Below are 24,110 nucleotides of genomic sequence, written 5' to 3' on the forward strand. Positions count from 1 at the left end.
AATCAATTTTCATTAATTCTTTGTCTTGCCAAATGCTCAATCCTTTAAGTTTTCTTCTGTTTCCACTTTAAGACCATTCCTAGAACTATTAGAGGGCTTATATCTGGGACACTTGGTATGGATGGAATGGAGATGGAAAATCAGAATCAGAAGCCTGGGTCAGAGGTCCAGCATCTCAAACTATTAAAATATTCTTGGTATTTTGGGTGAGGAGATAGAGCCCCTGGGAACGTGATACAAATTCTATACCCTTTCTCCAGAAACACAGATAAACACAACATGTTCTATCCAATTTCAGCATGTTCATAGACTCCCCACTCCCATCCCCTCAGACTCTTTCACGGATGGCCTAGTATTTATCAGCCCCAGATTAGATCTGATTCTGCAAAAACCACAACCTCAATCAACAGGTGGCACTGTTCTGGTTGGCTGGGAGCCCCAAGCTGGGGTCATGAGGTGCTCAGGTGAACTCTGCCTGAGCCCGGGCATCAGGTGCCTCTTGCCCTGCAGCTGTCAGGCCAGGCTGGGTGAGTCTGGACTGTGTGGGTCCCGAAAGGGATTAGGGGTTTATCTGGAAATATTAATGCCCTTTAGGCTTGATGTGAGGTCTCCTTCCTGAGCCAGAGCTACATAAAGAAGCTCATTGCAGGAATTATCTCCCTCACCTCCTCTGATGCCAAGGATGGGAAAAGTGAAGCTGGGGTGGAGCACCTTAGCCAGGGTCCCCCAAACCTCCTGCGGCCCGAGCATGTATGGAAGGGTTTGCTCTGCTTCCTCCCCGAGGCTCTGGGGTGTGGTCCCGATGGCCAGGTGCCACGGACCCCACCGGTTTCGGGTGCAACGGTTTCTCCTTGTCTGTCACTCCAAACCCCACCTGGGACCCGCTGATTACCTGACTCTGCGGAACACCGGATGGAAGCGCGGTGCTTGCCAGGCCTGGGCTCAGACCCAGCCCCCGCGCGCAGAGGACCCGCCTCCCTGAGCCCGCCCCGCCCACCGGGACCGCCTCCTCGCCCCGCCCCCTAGCCCAGGAACCGCCCTGGAAGCCCCGCCCCCAGAGTAGAGGACACGCCTTCGGCCCTGCCCTCACGAGCCGAGGGCTCTTCCCTTGGCCCCGCCCACACGCCTCAAGGGCCCCCACCTCCCGACGCTGGCCCCGTCCCGTCCTCAGAGGATCTCCGCCCTTAGCCCCGCCCCTACGCGCTGAGGGCCCGCCCTCGACCCGCCCCCATAGATCACGTCCTCACAAGCCACGCCCCAGCAGAGGATCCGCCCTTGGCCACGCCCTCCCCAGGCGCCGCCGAAGACCCGCCTCCCGGCCGGCCCCAGTATCCCTGAGCCGCTGGGGCTCGGGCGCGGCTCTTCCTCCGCGGTCCCGGCGGACCCGCTCGACCCGTGGCGTCCAGGCCGGCTCCTCCGTGCCTCTCCCGTGGGCGCGCCTTCCGCGGAAAAAGCTGCCGCCGCCGGTAAGTGGGCCGCGCGCTCGTCTGCCAGACGGAAGCCGAGGGAGCCGGGCGGCGTCTCCTCCCGCGGGCCCGCGAGCGGCGGTGGCGTCCTCGCCGGGTGCCCAGGGGTTCGGGCGGCGCCTCGGGGGCGCGCCCGGGCTGCATGCAGGTGGCTAGGTGGAGCGCGCACTGCCGCAGCGCAGGGACAGCCCGAACGAGCCCCGCCAGTGGGCGTGGGGGCGCCGGCCCGGGACCCCTCGACCCCACCCTCCGAGGCTGCCCGCCAGCCTGAGCCGGGCCCCCACCCCTACCCCCACCCCCAGGTCTCACCGGCTCCCGGCGGCGGAGGCGGGCAAGCTCAGCCCGCGTGCGCGGGTGGAGGTCAGGTGGGTCACGGCTCGCCAGCCGGTCGGCGGATGCTGGAGCCGCGCGCGCCTTTGTTTTTGCTCCCAGTCCTGTTCGGGAAGCTGGGCTGAGAATTGAGACCTTTTGTGAGATGAAGGTTTTCCCCGTGAAGGAGCGACCACCCCCGCCACCACCCCAAGTCTTCCAGACTGTCCTCTGGAGAAGGGAATCTGAGCCGCAGTGCGCGCTCGGCCCGCCCGGCCCCTGCGTCGTCCTGCAGTCTCGCCGCCGGCTGCTGACGCCCTGAATGGTCCTTAAAGCATCTCTGCCCTGCTTATGGAGGCTGTTACCCTCAGGTGTTTTCCCTGACCTCGGACAACTGCCTTACCCTCGGGAGAACCCTGGTAGGATTTTTTTTTTTTGGTAAGAAAGTGGAGGCGCCTCTTCCGCGCCAAAGCTTCCCATTGTACGCCTCACGTTTTTCCACTACAATCTAGTTACCATTATGAAAGACCCCATTCAAAATTATGTGTGGCCTAGAGTCGATTAAACCGCTTGCAGATGAATGTTTTTCTTGTGCTGTAACAGAGGATCATTATTTATCGATAAGTGGGTCTCTCTCATGAGAGGTGTGACTTTTTGACATTTTTTTTCACTTTTATGTTTTCATCTCAGAAAACAGGTCCTTCATGTCAGCATCTCTAAAACTAACTTCTTTTGGATCTAGGTGGTTGACTTTTCACTTCAGCTTGCTTTTCTAAGAAATTAAGCGTGGTTAAGGTGAGAGATTCCCAGCTGAGAGTTTTCCGTGTTTTTCCTGCGGATTCATCTGGCCCCATGTGCTTGTTTATAGGACTGCTGTTTTGGGTGTAATGGTTACTAGGTTGTTATACTCACTCTTACTGAGTTAGTCAGGAGAGCTCGAAAAAGGTTACACTCTTGAGTTTTACCTGTGGCGTAATATGGTCGAGGCTCTGTGGCACCCGGCTGGCCTGAACTGGAATCTTGATTCTGCCAGTTGCCTGCCTTGGGACCCTGGCACTTTTTTTGGAAGGCCTCAATCCCAACATCCTCATCTGGAAGCTGATGATACCCATCTCTTAAGACTCTTGTGTGTGGCGTGAGAGAAATACATGCAGAAATGATGGGTTTACCAAGCCCACCCAGGAGTCTTGCTTATGAGCATAGCATCAGGTGCCATATTTTGAAATAAAAGAGCTTGCTTGACAGTTTCCAAACTTCTTACCTGGGCTGTTAGTGACATCAAGGAGGCTTTCTTATAACCAACCATAACGTTGAACTGCTCCAGTTACCCGCTCTTACTGGGCTTACACCTTGCTGCCATGAGCAGTGGTGCCCCTTAGCTATCCCACCTCCTAAACACACGTGCTGTCACTGACACGGCTGTCTTCCTGCTAGCAAGTGCCCGCACTCGTGGACTTTGAGGACTTCTCCGCTGTTCGTTGGGCTCCCTCTGCCCTTCTTGCCAGCATCACTCTGGTACATCAGCCTACCCTCCATCACTCTGTGTACACATTCATTTTTTAAAACGTATCCTTTAGTTTTTATTGTATTTTCATTTTTTTGGCAGTACCTTGAGGCATGTGGGATCTTTGTTCCCCAACCAGGGATGGAACCCATGCTGCCTGCATTGGCATCAAGGAGTCTTAATTACTGGGCCGCCAGGGAAGTTCCATGCCACGTTAAACTGAAATTTCATGTTTAGGCATTTCCTCTTTTATTAGGCTCTGAACTGTGGGAGTCAAACTCTGCCTTGTTCCTGTTTCTTTCCCCGGTGCTTTGACACCTAATAGAGTGAACATACTGCGTGGTGTATTACAGTGGTTCAGAAATATGGAATATCAGACTTACAAATCTCCTGGAATTAAAAAAAAAAAAACAGACCATTGCGATGTACTAAATTCTTATGTCTTTACTTGGCAAAACAAACTACATCTCTCATTACCATCCTTATTATTTTCAAAAACTATGAAATATTATTTCAGAAAAGAAGGCAGGCCTTTCCAGGAATGAGCCAACAATCCTATTGTGTACCTATACATAGTACAGTGTATTTTCTTTTTTTTGAAAGTACAGTGTATTTTTGCAGAGAGGTCCAGCATGTGCAAAACCCTTGTGGAAGGATGAGTTATCTCAGGACAAGCAGAGTGCTGCAAGGAGAGAGGCAGGTAGAGCCTTGCAGGCCCAGAAGTGGGTTGGGCATGAAGGAAGTGTGGGCTTACTATACATAGGCTCAGTGGGAAGAGTTTCACCATGGTGGGGAAGTGCTTTATGTTTTAAGAGGACTTGGAGTGCTGTGTGAAAGTATACACAGGAACAGAGGGACAAGAGTCTGAAGGAGAAGCCTTAGGATGCTTCTGCAAGCTTGCAGGAGGAAGCTCACCCAGTGGAGAGTCCACGGGTGTTTTGGAAGATGAGCTAACAGGATTTGGGCTCAATGTGGCCAGTGAAGAGAAGGAAGAGTTCAGGACGACGTCAAAGTTCTCATAGGTGGAGGGGCTGCTTTCTGAGGAAAGGAAGACCAGGGAGGGAACGTGCTATGCAGGTAGAATCAAGAGTGGAGGGCTTCTTTTTTTTTAAGTTTATTTTTAATTTGAGGATAATTGCTTTACAATGTTGTGTTGGTTTCAGCCGTACAACAATGGAGTCAGTCAAAAGTGTACATATATTCCCTCTAAGAGTGGAGGGCTTTTTTTTACACAAGCAACTTAAATGCCCACTGACCGATGAATGGATAAAGAAGATAAGGTGTATATACACCAAGCAGTAGAATACTGCTCGGCCATAAAAAATGAATAATAACCATTTGCAGCAACATGGATGCTACTGGAGGTTATCATCCTAAGTGAAGTAAGTCAGAAAGACAGGGAAGGACAAATAACATGATATTACTTCTTTGTGGAATCGAGAATGTGACATGAATGAACTTATCTATAAAATGAAAACAGACACACGTGAAGGACAGATTTGTGGTTGCCGAGGGAGAAGGGAGGGGTGGATTGGGAGTTTGGGGTTAGCAGATGCAGACTATTATATATAGAATGGATAAACAGCGAAGTCCCACTGTATAGCTCAGGGAACTATAGTCAATATTCTATAATAAACTTACTGGAAAAGGAAAAAAGAGGGGAGGGTTTTTTAAAAACAGTGTTATAAAGTTAATAAGTTACAGACCATAAAGTTCTTTCAGTGTATCATTCAGTGATTTTTAGTAAACTTACAGAGATATGCAGCCATGGCCATAATCCAGTTTTTAGCACATTTCCATTACCCATCCCCCGCCTCCATAAAAAAGATCCCTTGTGCTCATTTGCAGTTACTCCCTGTTCCTGCTCCCCACCCTAAGCAACCACTAACGCTTCCACTTGCCATCTCTACAGACTGGCCTGTTCTGGGCATTTCATATAAATGGAGTCATATGATGTGTGGCCTTTTATGACCGGCTTCTTCCACTGAGCTTGTATCTTCCAGGTGCATCCCCATGTAACATGTTCAGCGCTTCGTTCTTTCTCATCACTGAGTGGTGTGCCATCATATGGCTAGACCACATGATGTTGATAGACACTAGAGAGTCTAGTTTCGGACACGCTAAGTTTCAGATGTGTAGAGAAGTCAAGGAAGCATTGGCATGAATTTGGGTCTTCGAGGGGGAGGTTTGGAGGGCTATAAACCTGTGAGTCATGAGCATGAAGCTGGTATTAATTAGTTAAAGGAATAGATCATTGAGGGGAGAGAGAGAGGGCGAGAGGGGCCCAAGCATGGTGCCCAGGAATGTCAGCATCTGGCAGGCGTGCAGATGAGGGTGGGCCTGCAGGGAGATGGGTGGGAGCCAGCACAGGGCAGATGGCCCAGAGGAGTGTGGGCTGCTGGGAGGCTGTCTGCAGGAGGAGGAAGTGGCCTGCTGCACCGTCCTCCTGGGAGGGGAATGAGGAAACAGAGTCCACTGGCGTTGATGATTTGGAAGTCAGTTGTGTCGGCCTTAAGAAGATCACAGGGGCCCCGGAGCCATCAGAAAGCGAAGAGGAGAAGACCTCGAGAGTCTTAAAACTTCCCCATAGCCAAGAAACGAAAAACTGAGGCTTAAAGATCACGTTGTCCCTGCAGCTCGGTTTCTTCATGAAGTAATGTTTGCCTTTTTATCTGATTGATGACATGCAGTTTGGTTAGCAAACTGACGCTACCTCGGGGGAATTTACTCACATCACCATTACTCCATGCTTCTCCTTTCAGAGCATGAGCTAGTGAGATACCACGTAGGATCATAAATCAGTCAGGATCATGCTTAGCTGTGAGTAACAGAACACTTGATTTAACAGCTTAAACTCAACTCTTAACATGCAGAAAGCAATAAGTCCAGGGGCAGAGTGTCCAAGGTTGGTGTGGTGCCTTCCTTCCACTTAACGCATGGAAGTCATGCCCTAAAGGTGGCTCTTTCCCCTGGGTTGCAAGGTGAGGCTTCAGCTCCAACATCAAACCTTTGTTTTGAGGCATAAAATAGGGGAAAGGTGGAAGGCAAAAGACCGGAGGAGTCCACCCTACCACCGCTACCTCAGGCTTTGCAGTAGCTGCAGTGGTTCATGTATAATGAATGCATCTAGCCACAGGGGAAGAAAAAGAAAGAAGTAAAGAATGTACAAGGGCCAAAAGAAAATGGCAACCACCTGGACCCTGGTGTAACACACGTCCATCTAGACTCCTTGCCTGTAGACAGAGCTATGGGGCCAAGCAGATAACTGGTGCTTAGAAAATGAACAGTCAAGGCTCCCCAGGTGGCGCAGTGGTAAAGAATCCACCTGCAATGCAGGAGACGTGGGTTTGATCCCTGGGTCGGGGAAGATCCCCTGGAGAAGAAACGGCAACCCTGCTCCAGTATCCTTGCCTGGAAAACCCCACAGACAAGGGAGCCTGGTGGCCTACAGTCCATGGGGGACACAAAGCCTCAGACAAGAGCACACCCACATGCCAATGAACAGTCACGTGGTGGATTTCTGACCCCACTGCTGTCAGACCCTTCACGCTTAGGTCCTTGGGCTTTGTAACTTTTTTTTTTCCCTGCCTGATTTTCTTGTAGAATACTTACAGTCCTCTCTTGGAGTCTAGTTGTAAAGGATTTAGTGCTAAACCAGATGTTCAGTTAGGACCACAGATCTGCTTTTCCTTAGGGCCAGTAGATGCCCCGTGCTGGCAGGAACCACGTGCATTCAGAATTAGCAGTTGGCAGGAACACGCAGTTAGCCACTTTGTGAGTTTCGCTCCTAGAGTTCACTTTGTCCATTAAGTGGAACCCTAAGTGTTTTCCTTCTTTCGGCTCCATTTGTCTCCCTCAGAGTCCAGGAGGACCAGAACCATTTATCTTTTATGTCCCCTAGTGCCTGGCTCAGCAGCCTTGCTAAATATTTGAGTTGGATCACCCAGCCCATCCGGGCACAGGAGTGTTTGTGGCCACGTGGCCTCCAGGGGAGACACTGGGGACACTTTTCATCCTCGAAGAGCTGCCACATATGTTTCTCCTTCAATTCCCTCTTAGATACCTTTTCTGCTGTGAGAATGTAAGATGGATCCAGAGGAGCAGGAGCTGTTGAATGATTACAGATACAGAAATTACGCTTCTGTGATTGAAAAGGCGTTAAGAAATTTTGAGTCCTCGAGTGAATGGGCGGATCTTATATCTTCCTTGGGCAAGCTCAACAAGGTATGTGGGGCTGGGAGTGTTTGCACTGGGTGGGGGGGGGGGGGGGCGGGCACACAGCTGTCCTTTTATTGTTTCAAGGACTTGTCTTTTTAATATTACACTGCATGCCGATTACAGCCGTCAGATAAGAACTGCCGCTAATTTGTCACCCAAGTTACCTGCTGTTAACCTATCAGCGTATGAACCTCCTCTTCCAGCCCTTTCTTTCTGAGCACAGCACCTATAGTGTGGATAAAGTCCATATAACAGCTGAACACTTTTTTTCTCAACAATATTTAGGTCTAAACAAGATAGATTTATAAACGATCCAGTTATTCAAAGGATTTTTATGGCTTTTTTTTTTTCTTCTCTAATCTTTTCCACCATTTTACTGCTAACTGGTAACGCCTAGAAAAATAAAGGATGAAGCAGTTATGGAAATCTGTCCAGAAATTGTGTGTGTGTTTGGACAAGGGAAAGTGGGTTGGGTCTAAGAAGACCAAAACCGATCACGTGTAGGCTTGACCTCGTGTGCCGTGGATGGGGACCTTTGTTTATTTCCGTCCTGCCCAGAAGGAGGGTGACTACTGTGACCTTTAGGAAGACAATAAGCTGGGCTCAGAGAGGCTGTGCCCAGTTCTGTTGCCGATTACCTGGGCTCCTGGGTGTGACAGCTGACTTTGGAGCCCAAGAGTGTTTGTGGCCACGTGGCCTCCAGGGCAGTGGGCTGGGCAGTGCTTCAAGGGGCCAGGGGGAGAGAGAAGGAGGGCAGCCTTATCACAGGGGCAGCGCCTGGGCAGCTGTCCAGCACCAACTGCCCGAAAGCAGCTATCAGCACCCACAGATGGCAAAGAGGAGATGGGCAGTTATTGCAGGTAGTGCCCAGGAAGCTGCGCGGTCTCTGCAAAGTATATTTACAACATTTGAACCCTGTGGCTGGTGCTGGCTGGGAGGAAAGTGATAGTGTAAGTCACTCAGTTGTGTCTGACTCTTTACGACCCCATGAAATGTAGCCCACCAGGCTCCTCTGTCCATGAAATTCCCCCGGAATACTGGAGTGGTTGCCATTCCCTTCTTTAGGGGATCTTTCCAACACAGAGATTGAACCCTCATCTCCTGTATCGCAGGCAGATTCTTTATTGTCTGAGCCCCCAGGGCTGGGGTGGAAACATAGAATACTGCTTTTTTGTTGAGTTAAAATTCTTGCAATGTAAAATTTGCTGTTCTTTTTTTTTTTTTTTTTAATTTTTGTTGTCTTTGCTGGGGTTTTGTTGCCGGGTGGGCTTTTCTCTAGTCGTGGCGAGCAGGGGCTACTCTGTACCTGCACAGGCCCCTCGTGGCGGCGGCTTCTCTTGTTGCAGAACACGGGCTCCAGGGCGCAAGGGTTTCAGTAGCTGTGGCCCCAGGCTCTCGAGCACAGCCTCAGGAGTTGTGCACAGACTTGGTTGCTCCGTAGCATGTGGGATCTTCGCAGATGGGGGCTCGAACCTGTTTCTCCTGCCTTGGCAGGTGGATTCTTTACCACTGAGCCACCAAGCCCCAATCAACCATCTTAAAATACATGGCTTTTAGCGCATTCATGATGTTGAACAACCGTCACCACTGTCTACTTCCCAGACATTTTCCCCACCCCAAGGGAAACCCTCTCCATTTCTGTCTTTACCTAGGCCCTGGTAGTCACTAATCTTCTTTCTGTATCTCTGGATATTTCACATAAAAGGAGTCGTACGATAATGTGGCACTTTTGAGTCTGGCTTCTTTCACTTAGCGTGTTTCTAAGGTCCATCCACATTGTAGCCTGTATCAGTACTTCATTGATTTTTATGGCTAAATAATGTTCCTGGGTATGAACAGACCACATTTTGTTTAGCCATTCTTCAGTTGGCCCTTCTGAGTAGTACTGTATGAATATTTGTGTACAAGTTTTTGTTTGAGCACCTGTCTTCATTTCTTTCAGGAGCGTACCTAGGAGTGGGATTAGTCACGGGGTCACTCTGTATTGAAGTTACTGAGGAACCATTGAGATGTTTTCCCCAGTAGCTGCCCCTTTTCACATGCCCACCAGCTATGTATTAGGGCTCCAATTTCCTCTTGTTCTCAGTTTTCAGGGTGGTTTTCTTTTTTGACAATAGCCATTGTAGTGGGTGTGGAGCGGTGTATCTTACATATCTTAGAGTTTTGATTTGCATTCTCCTAAAGCATCTGCCTACAATGCGGGAGACCCGGGTTCAGTCCCTGGGTTGGGAAGATCTCCTGGAGGAGATGGCAACCCACTCCAGTATTCTTGCCTAGAAAATCGCATAGACAGAAGAGCCTGGTAGGCTACAGTCCATGGGATCACAAAGAGTCAGACACGACTGAGTGATTTCACTTAGCACTAATGACTAAAATTTTGAGTATCTTTTCTCTTGCTTGTTGGCCATTTGCATATCTTCCTTGGAGAAATTTCTATTCAGGTATTTTGTTTATTTTTTAAGCTATGCTATTTGTCTTTTTGTTGTGATTTGTAAGAGTTCCTTTTACTTTCTGGATTCTGATCCCTCACCGGATTTGTGATTTGAAGATTTTTTTTTTTTTCCCATTCTTCAGGCTGTTGTTTAGGTTTTTGATTGTGTCTTCTGATGCACAAAATTTTTAAATTTTTGATGAAGTCTCATTTGTTTTTTCTTTTGTTGCTTATGTTCTTGGTGCATATCTAAGAAAACATTGCCAATTCCACAGTCAAGAAGATTTACCCCTGGGTTTTCTTCTTTAAGAGGTTTTAGTTTTTACAATTAGATCTTTGATTCATTTTGAGTTAATTTGTATTTTTTGCTGTTGTTGTTTTTCATAGATGAATATTGAGTTTGTAGTAAGAATAAAATTAACTCATAGCACACATGCAATTCAGACATTCAAAATTAAACAATCTAGGATTGGGAAATGCAAACAATGTGATACACAAACACATGATATGAATTAAATACATGATAAATGCAATAAAAAAGTACATGATAAACACATTAGCCATATTATTGTATGTAACCAGAGACATTAAATGTCTCAGATGGAAGGAGTATAGGTTTGGGACCTGTGTAAGCATTCTAATGTTCTGGAAATATTCTTTTTTTTCTTTAAATTTAATTTTTTATTTTATATCAGAGTACAGTCGACTTACAATGTTAGTTTCAGGTATACAGCAAAGTGTGTCCATAATACATATACACTTTCCATTCTTTTTCAGATTCCTTCCGCATGTAGATTATTACAGAATGTTGAGTAGAGTTTCCTGTGCCATACAGTGGGTGCTTGTTCATTATCTATTTAGTATCTATATAGTAGCATATGTATGTTAATCCCCAAATCCTAATTTCTCCTCCCCCTACCCGTCCCCTTTAGCAACCATATCTTTATTTGTGAAGTCGGTGAGTCTTTTCTGTTTTGTAAATAAGTTCGTTTGTGTTATTTTTTTTAGATTTCACATATAAGTAGTATTGTGTGATACTTGTCTTTTATATGCTTCAGTTAGTGTGATAAGCACCAGGCCCGTCCATGTTGCTGCAGCTGGCATTATTTCATTCTTTTTCATGGCTGAGTAATATTCCATTGTATACATGTACCACATTATCTCTGTCCATTCATCTGTCGATGGACACTTAGGTTGCTTCCATGTCTTGGCTATTGTCAGTAGGGCTGCAGTGAACATTGGGGTGCATATTTCTTTTCAAATTATGTTTGCCTCTGGATATATGCCCAGGATTGTGATTGCTGGATCATATGGTCGTTTTTGAAGGAACTTCCATACTGTTCTCCATAGGTGCTGCACCAGTTTACATTCCCACCAACAGTGGAGGAGGATTCCCTTTTCTCCACACCCTTTCCAGCATTTATTGTTTGATGATAGTCTTGCTGACCAAGTTAATTTTTGTACATGGCTTGAGGAGGCTCCAACTTCATTCCTTCTCATGTGGAAATCTAGTTGTTTTACATGTGGAAAGCCATCTGTTGAAGAGACTGTTCTTTTGAAGGGCCTTGGAATCCTTGTTGAAAATCGGTCATCTATAGGGAGATGCTTAATTCTGGACTTTCCTCTTTTTCCATTAATCCAGATGTTTATCCTTTTGCCATTTTGTTTATTATAGTTTTGTAGTAAGTTTTGAAATGGGGAAGTAAGAGCCCTTGAATTTAGTTGTTCTTTTTCAGAGTTGTTCTGGATTCCTTGACATGCTGTATGAATTCTAGGATCAGCGTGTCAATTTCTGCAAAAAAGTCAAGTGGGATTTTGCTAGGGATTGCGCTGACTCTTGTAGATTGCTTTGAGGAGTATTGCCGTGTTCACAATATTGTCTTCTAATCCATGAACACAGAATATTGTTCCACTTATTTAGGAACACACACACACATATATATATATTTAGTTTATTTGTTTTTGGCTGTGCTGGGTCTTCCTTGCTGCACGGGCTTTTCTTTAGTTGCGGTGACCGGGAGCGCATCTCTAGTTGCAGTGTGCAGGCTTCTTGCAGCGTGGCTTCTCTTGTTGCGGAGCACAGGCTCCAGGGCGTGCAGGCTTCAGCAGCTGTGACTCGTAGGCTCCGTAGTTGCAGTTCCTGGGCTCTAGAACACAGGCTCAATAGTTGTGGTGCATGGGCTTAGTAACCCCAAGACGTGTGAGATGTGAGATCTTCCCAGAGCAGGGATCGACAAACCGATGTCTCCTGCATCACCAGGCGGATTCTTTACCACTGAGCCGCCAGGGAAGCTCCGAACATGTTTGTTTTGAAGTAGGTAAAATTACGAACTTGAAAAGTGCAGTTCTAGAGCAGTGAGCAGTGAGTTACCCTATGAAGCAGACTTTGTTTCAGCGTGCCGGAAAAGCTTTCAAACATGTTGGATCATTGTAACCTGCCTTTTAAGTGCAGGATATTGAGTACAGTTGAGTCTTTCTTTAAGGAGCTTTGGAAGCGTTAGCCAATCCTTTCAGTGGCCATCTGCATGCCTAGAATGTGCCAGCAGGTACCAGGGTGCAGCAGAGAGCAAAATTGATAAGGCCCTGCCCTCATTCTGGTGGGGATAGGGAAGCTGGATGGGAAACAAAAGATACACGTTGTTAGCAGGTGATGTGTGGTGGGAACGGTAAAGAAGGCGGTGCCTGCTGAGCGTAGCTGAGATGGTGCCATGGGTCCAAGTACAGAGGCTCTGGAATGTCTGAGGCTGGGGAGGCTGTCACCGAGCAGGCCAGGGATGGGGAGAGGGTAGGAAAGGAGGCCGCAGAGGAGAGGGGTAGGGAGGGCGTCTCATCTTGCCAGTCCTTTGGAACTGACATCTGAGGGTGGCCCCTGAGTTGGGGGCGGCTGCCCAGCAGCGGGCATGGCCTGTCTTCCCTTTTAGGTGCTGAAGCCATCTCCAGCTGCTCTGCCGGGTGGGGTCAGGCAGAAACAAGGAGATCATTTAGGAGGCCCACAGGGAAGAGTTTGGATTCTGTATATACTTCGGAGGTGTGGCCAAGAGGCTTTGTCCTCAGAGCAAATGTGAAAGGCGAGGGAAAAAGAGGAGTCGAGTGTGACTTGCAGGTTCTCCCGGGTCAGGGGGCTCGAGAAGCTGAAAGGCAGTGATAGAGAGACTGGGGAGCAGCCGGCCCCTCGGGCCAGGCACGGAGACCACGGGTTCCCACTGGAAAGCGTGCGTTTAAGCATCCGTCAGATGTCCCTGTGTGACCCCCATGGGCCATGGGATGGATGTGAATTTAAAGAGACAGCTCTTTGTTAAAAGTCGACCCCCAATTCCGTGTAACCCCACTCCCGTGTCCTCTTCACTCCAGCTTTCTGCTCTCTGATGCCACGATGGGGTGATGAGGGTGAGCTGCCCCCTGCGTGAATTTGCAGTGTCAGTGAGATGAGGGTGACACTGTCTGTCCCCCTCGCAGCCCTGCCGATGGCGGTGGACATCCGGAGAGAGCCCACTGTGGGCCGGGGACCTGGCGTGCATCCTCGTCCAGACGCAGAGCATGGCCTGAGGCCAGGCCCAGACTAAACAGCCTGTGCCTTATCAGAGCCGGCAGGTAGCAGAGGGGGCCCAGCCCCTGAGCAGAGCCCTCGGCCCCCGGCCCCTCTCACGTCTGTGTCTGTGGCTCAGAGAGGACAGGGGTGCCCCTCTGCTTGTTTCGTTAGCCAGACGAGGGAGACCCGATGATCAGCCCCCTTTTGCAGGTGAAATTACCTAACTCACCCCATGTCCTGTGGCTGTGAAGTGGCTTTTGTGGGTTGGATTGTGTCCTTGGAAATTGACGTGTCCTCACCCCCAGTATCCCAGAGTGTGGCCTTATTTGGAGATCCAGAGACAGGTTAAAACGAAGTCCTTATCCAACATGACGACTGTATCCTTGTAAGAGGAGGCAAGTTGGACACAGACACAGAGATGCCGAGAGGAAAGGTGCCCTGCAAAGGTGAAGGCACAGACCGAGCTGATGCGGGTAGAAGCCAAGGAATGCTGAGATTGCCCCCGAACTGCCGGAAGCCGTGGCGCAGCCTGGAGCGGGTTCTCACTCACAGCCTCGGAGGGAACCAGCCCTGCCGACGCCTTGATCTCAGCCTCCTGGCCTCCCAGTTCCTGGCCGTAAGCCTCCCTGTGCCTGGGGCTTTGTTACAGAAGCCCCTGGCAAACTGACAGAACAGTAGAACCAAGGTATATACTGAACACTCAGGTGCTAAGGACCTGACGTTGAACACCACTTCCTGCTCCCATGGAACATAAGGCTTTGCTGGCAGCAGACAAAACAGCGAATAAACACGTGACGTCAGGTGCTGAATGCTAAGAAGAGAAATGAACCGGGAGAGTGGGTAGCAAGGAAGGAGGGCGGGGCACTCGCTCAGGCAGAGAGGCTCTCTGATAACATGACATTTGAGATTTTGAGCAGAGGCCCGGATGCGTCGAGCTGGCTGGCAGGGACGCCATCTGGGGCTCAGGCCTGAGTCCAAGGTCCAGGAGGGGACGGGCATGGCTGGAGAAGGAGAGGTGATAGGAGATGAGGAGGAGAGGGAGCCCTCCACCCTGGGCAGGTCTCGGGGCTTTATCCTTCGGTGAGGGGTCCCACTGAGGTCCCGGGAAGGCTTTGAGCAGGGTGACCCATCATTGCCTTTTCCCGGGAGAGGAATGCCTCTGACTGATGCCTGGGAAAGGAACCTGATCAGGGGAGCCTGCGGGAGGGAGGTGCAGTTTCAGCACCGGGTGGGTTGGAGTTACTGGACGCAGAGGGTTGGGGAAGGGGCTGGAGGGAGCAAGCCTCCTTCAGCTTAGCGATCTCTTACTCCTGGGAGACTCACAACTACTGCATTCAAGGAGTAGGAGTTGATGTGAATAAAGAATTTTCTTAGGGCTTCAGTGATGGTCAGATTTCTTACATGGACGACTCTTGCATGGGTACAGAAATTCAGTGAGTAAATTAGTGAGGAGTTAATTTTAAAAAAAATCTTTATGATGCAAGAAGAAGCAATGTCGTGGTCTTTAAGTTGCAAAGTTAGGTCAGCTTGTGTTCTAATGAAAGTAGACAATTGCAGGTTCTAAAACATAAACCATGGTCTTACAGCAGAAGTGCCTGTGGCTCAGCTCTTCACAAGAGAAAACCAAGCCCCAAGAGGCCTCCTTTGTCAGATTACAGACAGGTTCTAATTGTATCGTTTCTAAAATTTGCTAAGCTTTCAGTACCATTTTTAAAATTTTTTTCTATGTTAGGGAAAAGTTTATCTTTTGTAGTTGTTATGTGTATCAACCTGAACACAGTAATTTTTGCTTCATTGTTTGAGACTTCAGGCTGTCACCTTTCACTGATCATTTTAAGATAAATTTTAATCAAGTGCATGTTGAACCCTTATGAACCCAACCACCATACCAAGCCTGGACTGTAACTTTAATTATGGAAATGAAGGATACTTTATTTAAACTCTGTACAGTTAAAAAACCTTGGCACTAAAACTTCTTTTTTTTTTTTTTTAAATGTTGTAACAGTCCTAAATGAGCCACCTTCTTTTGACTGTTTTTATGCAATATCCTACTGTTTCACAAAATGGCCTGAAAGTGGGTGACACAAAATGCAAGGGATGTAGGTCTTGGGTGTTCCGTGTTTCAGCTTCTAAAGTCTTACTGCCTAGTGACAAGTACCTGCTTTTTAAAGCAGAGCCTCTTTGTTGTGATGAGAGGAAGGTGGCTGGAACTCGCCAGGTGAACTGTTCTCTTTACAGACGAGCTCCGAGACCTCTTCTACCTGAAAACTTGATGAGGCTCATCTGGATCCTGATGTTTACCTGCTCCCTGATGAGCTACTTCTCTATTAAACAGTATTAGTTCCGCATCTTGCAGGTCTGGAGGCTGGAAGTCCAAGATCAGGGTGTCAGCAGATTTGGTTTCTTCTGAGGCGTCTCTCCTCGAGTCAGATGGTTGCTTCTCACTGTGACCTCGTCCCTCTGTGTTTCTGTGTCCTAGTCTCCCCTTCTTATGAGGCCACCAGTCACATTGGACACACCTGTGTGACCCCACTTTACCCTTGTCACCTCTTTAAGGGCCCGCTCCAGTCCATCTGCATTCTGAGGTACCAGGGGTCAGGGCTTCCACACGTGAATTTTGGGGACACGGTTCAGCATGTAACAGAGTGTAATGATGAAGTACAGGTCATCTCCCCACAGATCAATGTTTTTAAAAAGCTCATTTTTCTCATGGAAGCTCATATGTCTTTCATCACGTGCCTCATGGAAGGGTAGAGTGTTCTTTATTTCATCTCTTCTTACTGCCCTGGAGCACCTTGAAGACCTGCATTTCTCCTGTGTGTGTGTGGTGATCCAAGATGTGCCCAGAACTTCCGGGTCTCTCAGGGCAGCCTTCCTGACCACCTTAGTCCACTGAGGACGCTGGCTGTAACCATCCCATGGCCTGGGGGCTAATCGACAACACACATTTTATTTCTCACTGTTCTGGAGGCTGAAGTCCAGGTCACAGTGCAGGCAGACTCAGTGTCTGGTCAGTGCCCTCTTCCTGGTTCACAGTCAGCCGTCTTTGGTTCTGTCCTCACATGGTAGGGGGCAGGGAGCCCTGCAGGGACTTTTTTTATAATAAAAGGGCACTAATCCCGCTCACAAGGGCTCCACCCTCATGACCTCATCACCTCCCAAAGGCCACTCCTAAGACCATCGCACTGGGGGACACAGACTTTCAGACCACTGATGGGCCTGATGGCTTCTGCTCCACCCAACAGCACCTCACCAGCCAGTTAGTGGGGACTGTTGTGGGGTGTCTTTTAGGGAAGGCCAGCCCTCCAGGTTGGGCTTCCCCATGTTTCCCCCCCGAGAGGGCCCCCCAGTCCTCCTCCCCAGCCTGTCCTCCATCTGCTGAGACACAGTTGGCATTGCCACCCGTGATCCCCACTGCACCAGACTCTGCTTAGTGTGTGAGCTGAAAGTAGGGCTAGGAGCCCCCTCCTTCAGCCCCGTGACGCCTGGTTCCATCATGTGAACTCACCTTTGGGGCCCCATCTTATAGAGAAACAGCGTCTCAGTTTAGGGCATTTGTTTTAGTCATTTTCCAGCAATCTGCGCAATTGTCTGGAGGGGTGACCTTGAGGGTGGAAGGGGTCAGGTAAGTGGGGTGTCCAGGTCATACTGGAAAGACGTGAGCCCGAATGCCTCCTGAGAAGAGACCGCATTTGATGATGTTGGCAATGATTGACACTTCGCTTGTCGGCAGAGTGGATCCTGTGCACTGTGGGAGAGTGGTGAGCAGAGGGCCCGTTTGTTTCTGGCAGTGTTCTAATGTTCTTGGCACTGGGATTTAGGAGACGCAGCTAACAGAACTCCTGTCCCTGGTGCATGAAGGTGATGCCGTTGTTCTGTCATTCTTCACTGATGGGGGATGCCCCGGGCCCAGGTGGCATCACTGACTTCTACCCTCCCCACGTTATCCCGGGGGGTGCTGAGAATTGGCGGGAATGTTGCTGGTTGGGGTCGAGAGAGCGGCCTCGCTGTGAGCCGCTCAGACCCCACAAGGCCAACATAGTCCTGAAAAGAGCATTTCTCTTTGCTGAAAGGAGTCTGACACGCTTCCGATAATTTATAGCTGAGGTAATCTATTTTACATCTGCACAAAGGCTTTTTTCCTTTGTCTGGCTAGTCTTCTTTTCAGATATGCAGAAGGGATGGAAATAGTCCAGATTTGGGCAGGTGAATTATTTTTCCAGTAAGCTAATGATGAACACTCATCTGAAAAAAAAAAAAGAGAGAGAAAAGGCTCATCTAGCAGAATGGAGTGTATGGACAAGGGAAAGGGCTTGTGATGCAGTTACATGTTCTAAATCCTATCAGGAAAGCTAAGAAATGAATTGTGTCCCCCCCAACCCCGACTCCTGCCACCAAATTCCTGTCAGCACAACCCCCAGTGTGACTGTACCTGGAGGTGGCATTTTCAGGAGGTAAGAGAGGTTCGGTGAGGTCATAAGGGTGGGATCCTGATCCAGTGGGACCGTGGCCTTCCCAGGAGAGCAAGCTCTCTTCGCTCCACATGAGGACCCAGTGAGGAGGCACCTCTGCAAACCCAGAGGAGAACCGAATCAGCTGGCACTTTGATGTCGGACTTCCAACCTCCAGAACAGTGGGAAATAAACTTGGTTGTTGAAGCCACCCGGACTGTGGTGTTTTGTTATGGCAAACTAATACAGAAGGAAATGAGTCAAACCGGGCTATTTTTCAAAAAGGATGACCGATGGAACATGAACACCAGTACTCAAGCTTGTGTTTGAGACAAATACAAGCGTTCCCATTTACTTATCTTTTTTAATGGCCTTTTCTTTTCTTTTTTTTTTTTTTTAATAGCTTTGTTGTACTGTAAGCTGTATGTATGTAAAGTGCATAATTGATGAGTTCTGATGTGCGGGGGCATCTCTGGTGTTTCAGACGGTAAAGAATCTGCCTGCAGTGCAGGAGACCCAGGTTCAATCCCTGGGTCAGGAAGATCCCCTGAAGGAGGAAATGGCAAGCCGCTCCAGTCTTCTTGCCTGGGAAACTTCATGGACAGAGGAGCCTGGTGGGCTAGAGTCTGTGGGCCGCAAAGAGCGGGGCAGAACTGAGCGTGTACACACGTAGCCTTCCCCACATAAGATAACGAGCATGCATCCATCACCCCGGAAGTTTCCCCTTAGCCTTTTGTGGTCCCTCCTCCGTCTCCTCTCTTTCCCCATCCCTAGGTAACTGCTGGGCTGCTTTCTTTTACAATCGACTAGTTTGCATTTTCTAAAATTTTATATAAGCAGACTCATACAGTGTATGTTCTTTTTCACCCTCTCCTCGCCCCCCTGCCCCAGAGTCTGGCTTCTTCTTTTACTCAGCAAAACTCTTCTGAGAGTCATCCAAGGCCTGTGTATTGATAGTTTATTCCTTTTTACTGCTGAGTACAGTTTTATGGATATACACCATTTACTTGCCCATTTGCCTATTAATGGACACTGGGTTGCTTCCAGTAGGCAGGTAAATATTTAACTTTTAAAAAACTGCCAAATTGTTTCCTGAAGTGGCTGTATCATTTTACACCCCACCAACAGTTATAATAACTCCAGTTCTTCTATATTCTTATCAACACTTGGTATGGGCAGTCTTTGTTTTTTAAATTGAAGTGTAGTTGATTTATAGTATTATATTAGTTTTAGGTGGGCAGGACAGTAATTCAGTATTTTTGCAGGTTATACTGTATTAAAAGTTCTACAATAACGGCTATAATTCCCTGTGCTGTATTATATAATATATCCTTGTTGCTTATCTATTTTATGCATAATAGTTTGTATCTCTTAATCTCATACACCTAATTTGTGCCTCACCCCTTCCCTTACCCCTTCAGTAACTACTGGTTTGTTGTCTATATCTGTGAGTCTGTTTCTGTTTGGGGCTTCCCATGTGGCTCAGCTAGTAAAAAATCTGCCCACAATGTGGGAGACCTGGGTTCAGTCCATGGGTTTGGAAGATCCCCCGGAGAAGAGAAAGGCTACCCACTCCAGTATTCTGGCCTGGAGAATTCCATGGACTGTATAGCCCATGGGGTCTCAAAGAGTCCGACACAACTGCACGACTTTCACTTTTTGTTTTGCGTATACATTCATTGTGTTATTTTTTAGATTCCACATACAAGCGATGTCATAAAATATTTGTATTATATGATGTCTCTCTGTCTGATTTATTTCACTAAGCATAATATTCTCTCAGTCCATCCACATGGCTGCAGATGCTGAATTTCATTCTCTTTTATGGTTGAGTAAATATTGCATTTTGTGTGTGTGTGTGCATGTGAGCACACACACCCTCCACATCTTTATCCGTTTGTCTGTTGATAGGCATTTAGGTTGCTTCTATGTCTTGGCTACTGTAGATAGTGCTTCTGTGAACAATACATGGGGAGTATGTATCTTTTTAAATTAACGCTTTTATTTTTTCTGACTTGTCAGGAGTAGAAATTAGTGGATCATATAGTCATTCTACTTTTAGTTTTAATTTGGTGACCTCCATACTCTTTTCCATAGTGTCTGCACCAGTTTACTTTCCCACCAACAGTGTATGAGTGTTCCCTTTTCTTCACATCATCTCCAACAATTGATATCTGACTGATGATAACCATTCTGACAGCTGTGAGGTGATATCATTGTTGTTTTGATTGCATTACTTTATTAATTGGTGGTGTTGAGCATCTTTCCACGTGTCTGTTAGCTGCCTGTATGTGTTCTTTGGAAAAACGTTGGTTGAGGTCTTCTGCCCATTTCTGATTGAGTTTTTTTTTTTTCTTTTTGATATTGAGTTGTCTGAGTTCTTGGTATGTTTTGGATATTAACACCTTGTCAGTCTATCATTTCCAAATATTTTCTCCAATTCCATAGGTTTTCTTTTTGTTTTGCCTGTGGTTTCCTTTGCTTTGCAAAATATCTTTTAATTAGGTGCTATTTGTTTATTTTTGTTTTTATTTCCTTAGATCCAGAAAAATATTGCTGTGATTTATGTCCTAGAGTTCTGCCTATGTGCTTTTATAGGAGTTTTACAGTTTCAGGTCTTACATTTAATCTGTTTTGGTCTTTAATCCCCTTTGAGTTTATTTTTATATGGTGTGAGGTGACATTCTAATCTCATTGTTTCACATGTGCCTGTCTCATTTCCCCAGCATCAGTTGTTGAAGAGACTTTTTTCCACTTTATGCTCTTGCCTCCTCTGTATCTTTAGATTAATTAACCATCCAGGCATGGATTTAGTTCTGGGCTCTCTAGCCTGTTCGATTGATCTATGTGTCTATGATCTATGTGACCCATGTGTCTGTTTTTTGTGCCAGTACCATACCGTTTTGATAACAATAGCTTTGTAGTATAATCTGAAGTTTTGAGAGGGTGATACCTCTAGCTTTGTTCTTTTTTCCCTATTGCTTTGGCAATTTAGGGTCTTTTATAGTTCCATATGAATTTTAGGATTATTTGTTCTAGTTCTGTGAAAAAATGTCGTGGATATCTTAATAGCAATTGCATGAAATCTGTAGATTACTTGGGGCAGGATGGCCATTGTAACAATATTAATTCTCCCAATTTAAGAGCATAGGATATGGCAGTCTTTTTATTTTTGGCATATCAATGGATGTGTGGTAGTATCTCCCTGTATCTTTTGAATTTCCCAAATGATTAATGATCAGATGGTTAGTGTGTTATCACTGTATACTTGTTTTAACCTGATGAAAATATAACACAAAGAGAACTCTAAGAATCTACATCATTTCTATATATGTAATAGTGAAACATTGGGAACGACCGCCCTCAGTAGGGGATGATACCACAGTGTGATGACCAGCAGTGTTCACCGGAGGTAGACTGGTAGTTACTAATGTGAAAAATACTCATGATAAAGTCAGGGGCAAGAAAGGCAGGTTGAACAGTTCATGTATAGCTGTGTCTCGTGTGTGTGTGAAGAGAAAAAGGGAGTCGGGGCATTGTATAGCGGTGGACAAGACCTCGAAACCCTTTATTGTTAGACTAGTTCACTTGCGGCTTTTCATAATTCTAAAGCAGGTTCTCGCAGCGTCTTCCTCCCCGTGGCTGTTTGTGTAAGGTGCGTCTCCCGTGGTGGAGCTGTGTCAGTGAACATGGAGTTAAACCTTTGAGCACACAAGTCCGTGTGGACTTTATTCTACTCCACTAATTGCCTGCATGGTGCCAGAGCCACACCTTCAGCTCCGATGCTCTATACCTGTATCTGCGGGACCTTGTTTTCCACCCTGGCCGAACCACTCTTCGATTCCAGAATTTTTCTACCTTTCCCATGTGGTTTTCTTCCAGGTGAACTTCAGAATCATTTGCAAAGTTTAAAAAAAAAAAAACCTCTTACGGGGTGGTTGGTATTAGGTATCAGTTACTGTATATTTCAGGGAGAATGACATCCTCACACAGTCAGGCTTCCTCCCACCTGGAAATGTGGTGGTCTCTTCAGTGACCGAAAAGCATTCACTCAGGTTCCTAAGCATTGGATTGTGCTTCTTACATAAATCCCTCCTGTCTCTTAAATATATTAGATATTTTATGCATGTATTTTTTGCTGTTACCAGTGGGATTATTTTACACTGTATGTTTTAATGACTGTTGCCACGTAGGAAACGATCAATGTACAGAATTTGGAAACTAGCCAACTTGGTGAATTTACTTCTCGGTTTTTTTCAGCTAATTACATTGAGTTCTTTGGGTAGACAGGTGTACGTACCATCAACCAGTCCTGTTAGTGTTTTTTTTGTTAGCATCTTCTGGATCTAGGTTAAACACTGATGAGACTGTCAGGGGCTCAGTAACAGTAACGTTAGCTGCCGTAGCAAAGAAGTCCAAATCTTGAGTGCCACCCCACGGCTGAAGCTTCTCGCTCATGAACTAGTTCTGCCGTGGTGGTCCAGATTGGGCGACTGACGTTCACTTGATCATTCCACAGACTCACGCCAGGGACCCTGCTGTCCTTAACACGTGGCTCCCACATTTACTGACATTCTGTCCCGCTGGAAAGGGGAGGAGCCTCTAGGTGTGAGCTTGGACTTTAACGGCACAAGCTGCACTGTGTCGGCTCAATCACGTCTGACCCTCTGTGGCCCCGTGGCACATGCTACTTCCAATCATATATTTAAGGGAGAAAAACGCTCGGCTGGCACAGCGTCCCTGGCCCAACTCTATCCCTTACTGCAGAAGGGGACTTGATTCAGGTGGGCCGTCCCTGCCCCTGCCCACCTCCCCACCCCACGCCCCAGGGTGCACCAATGTTAAGGGGAGTGCCTCAGCTGGGCAGGTTCATTGTATTGCTTGCCTCATCAAGGGCCAGTTTGCTCCTTATTTACTAACCATAATAACTTCTTACCTCTATATGGCAAGAAATGTATGAATATGTTCATTTCCTGATCAGTATGTCCATTACCTGATCAGTTTGTAAGGTGTTGATTGCTTTTGTCCAAGCAACACAGTTCTGCCTGCGTTTTACTCCTGTGCTTTCGGTGCTTATTGTCTGGCTTAGGTGTCCTCCCAGCACCTGAGGTACGCCTCTGAAGTGAACATGTTGTGCTAAGGTGTGCTGAGTCAGAGGTTGTAGGGCGAAGGAGGGAACACCGAGCTTGGGAGCAGAGCCCTGGGGCTCAGGGGCAGGCTCTGCACTTCGCAGCTTGGGGCCGAAGTGCTGGTCGCCCACCCGGCCGCCCCACTTCCTCCTCGTCGAGAGAACCCAGGCACGTCTAGGGATCAGGGGGCGATGCGCTGCAGGATGGTAGCCCCCGCCTTCCAGCCCCAGTGGAGTAGTATTGTCGAAGGACTTAATCCTAGTAATTCCATTATCCTTGGCACTTGGCAGGGATTAATCCAGATGCGGGCACGTGGCCTCCTCTGACTGTGAGATGTGGCCGGGCGGTTTCGGGAGAGGATTTCCTCTAATATAGAGAGACAAGAAAGGAACAGACCTTTTTTTTTTTTTTTTTTTTTGCTTTTCTCTGTAGTCATGTGAGAATTTAATGCCTGATGTGCAGTGGACCTCTGAGGTTATGGCAGGAAAACTGAAGAGAAGTCAGTTTACCATTGGGAGTATATAAGCATGAAAGCGTTTGGGTCCCTTTAGGATGTCACTGAGCTCTTGCATTGACCAAACACAGAAGTAGGCTCGTCTAGACCAGGGTTTCTTGGCCCAGCGTTGTTAACCTTCTGCGATCCCTGCACCACCAAGGAAGCCCCGCATCTCTTCCCTGAGACGGGGAGAGTCAGATCCCCTACTCTGTACATTCCAAAAGCTCCCCATCTGATCTGCAACCTTGGACCATCCGTAACCTGTGGGCGCCTGTTTCCTCTGTGGGCTGATGCAGGCACACTTGCTTCTTGACAGTAGGGTGTGTGTGTCTGTGTCTGTGTCTGTGTGTCTGTGTCTGTGTGTGTGTGTGTCCTTGATGGATGCAGAGTCTCCTGTGGTGACCTGTGCCCTCGCCACTGGCATTGGCATGGTTCTGGCCAGAATCAGTCCTTATGGAATAACTGTGTGTGTGTGTGTGTTGCTTCTTGACAATAGGGGTGTTTGTGTCCTTCATGGATGAAGAGTGTCCTCCGTGTGTATGCATGCATGTGTCCCGTTCATGGAAGCAGAGTGTCC

The 24,110-nt window shown here is 47.6% G+C and overlaps 1 protein-coding gene across 3 annotated transcripts in view; it reads left to right on the forward strand.

Moving 5' to 3' along the window:
- Nucleotides 1-1,318: 1,318 nt before the first annotated feature.
- The window catches only part of DOP1B (DOP1 leucine zipper like protein B), a 125,372-nt gene continuing 102,580 nt past the window's right edge, over nt 1,319-24,110 (forward strand). For all 3 annotated transcript variants that reach the window (XR_011487420.1, XM_070466955.1, XM_070466956.1), the window contains exons 1-2: nt 1,319-1,466; nt 7,339-7,503. Coding sequence is in view for 2 of the 3 variants with exons in the window: in XM_070466955.1 (XP_070323056.1) it covers nt 7,366-7,503 (138 nt within the window). In the remaining variant the exon portion in view is untranslated. The remainder of the gene's footprint in view (nt 1,467-7,338; nt 7,504-24,110) is intronic.

The sequence above is a fragment of the Odocoileus virginianus genome, chromosome 4 (genome assembly GCF_023699985.2).
Source record: "Odocoileus virginianus isolate 20LAN1187 ecotype Illinois chromosome 4, Ovbor_1.2, whole genome shotgun sequence".
NCBI lineage: Eukaryota > Metazoa > Chordata > Mammalia > Artiodactyla > Cervidae > Odocoileus > Odocoileus virginianus.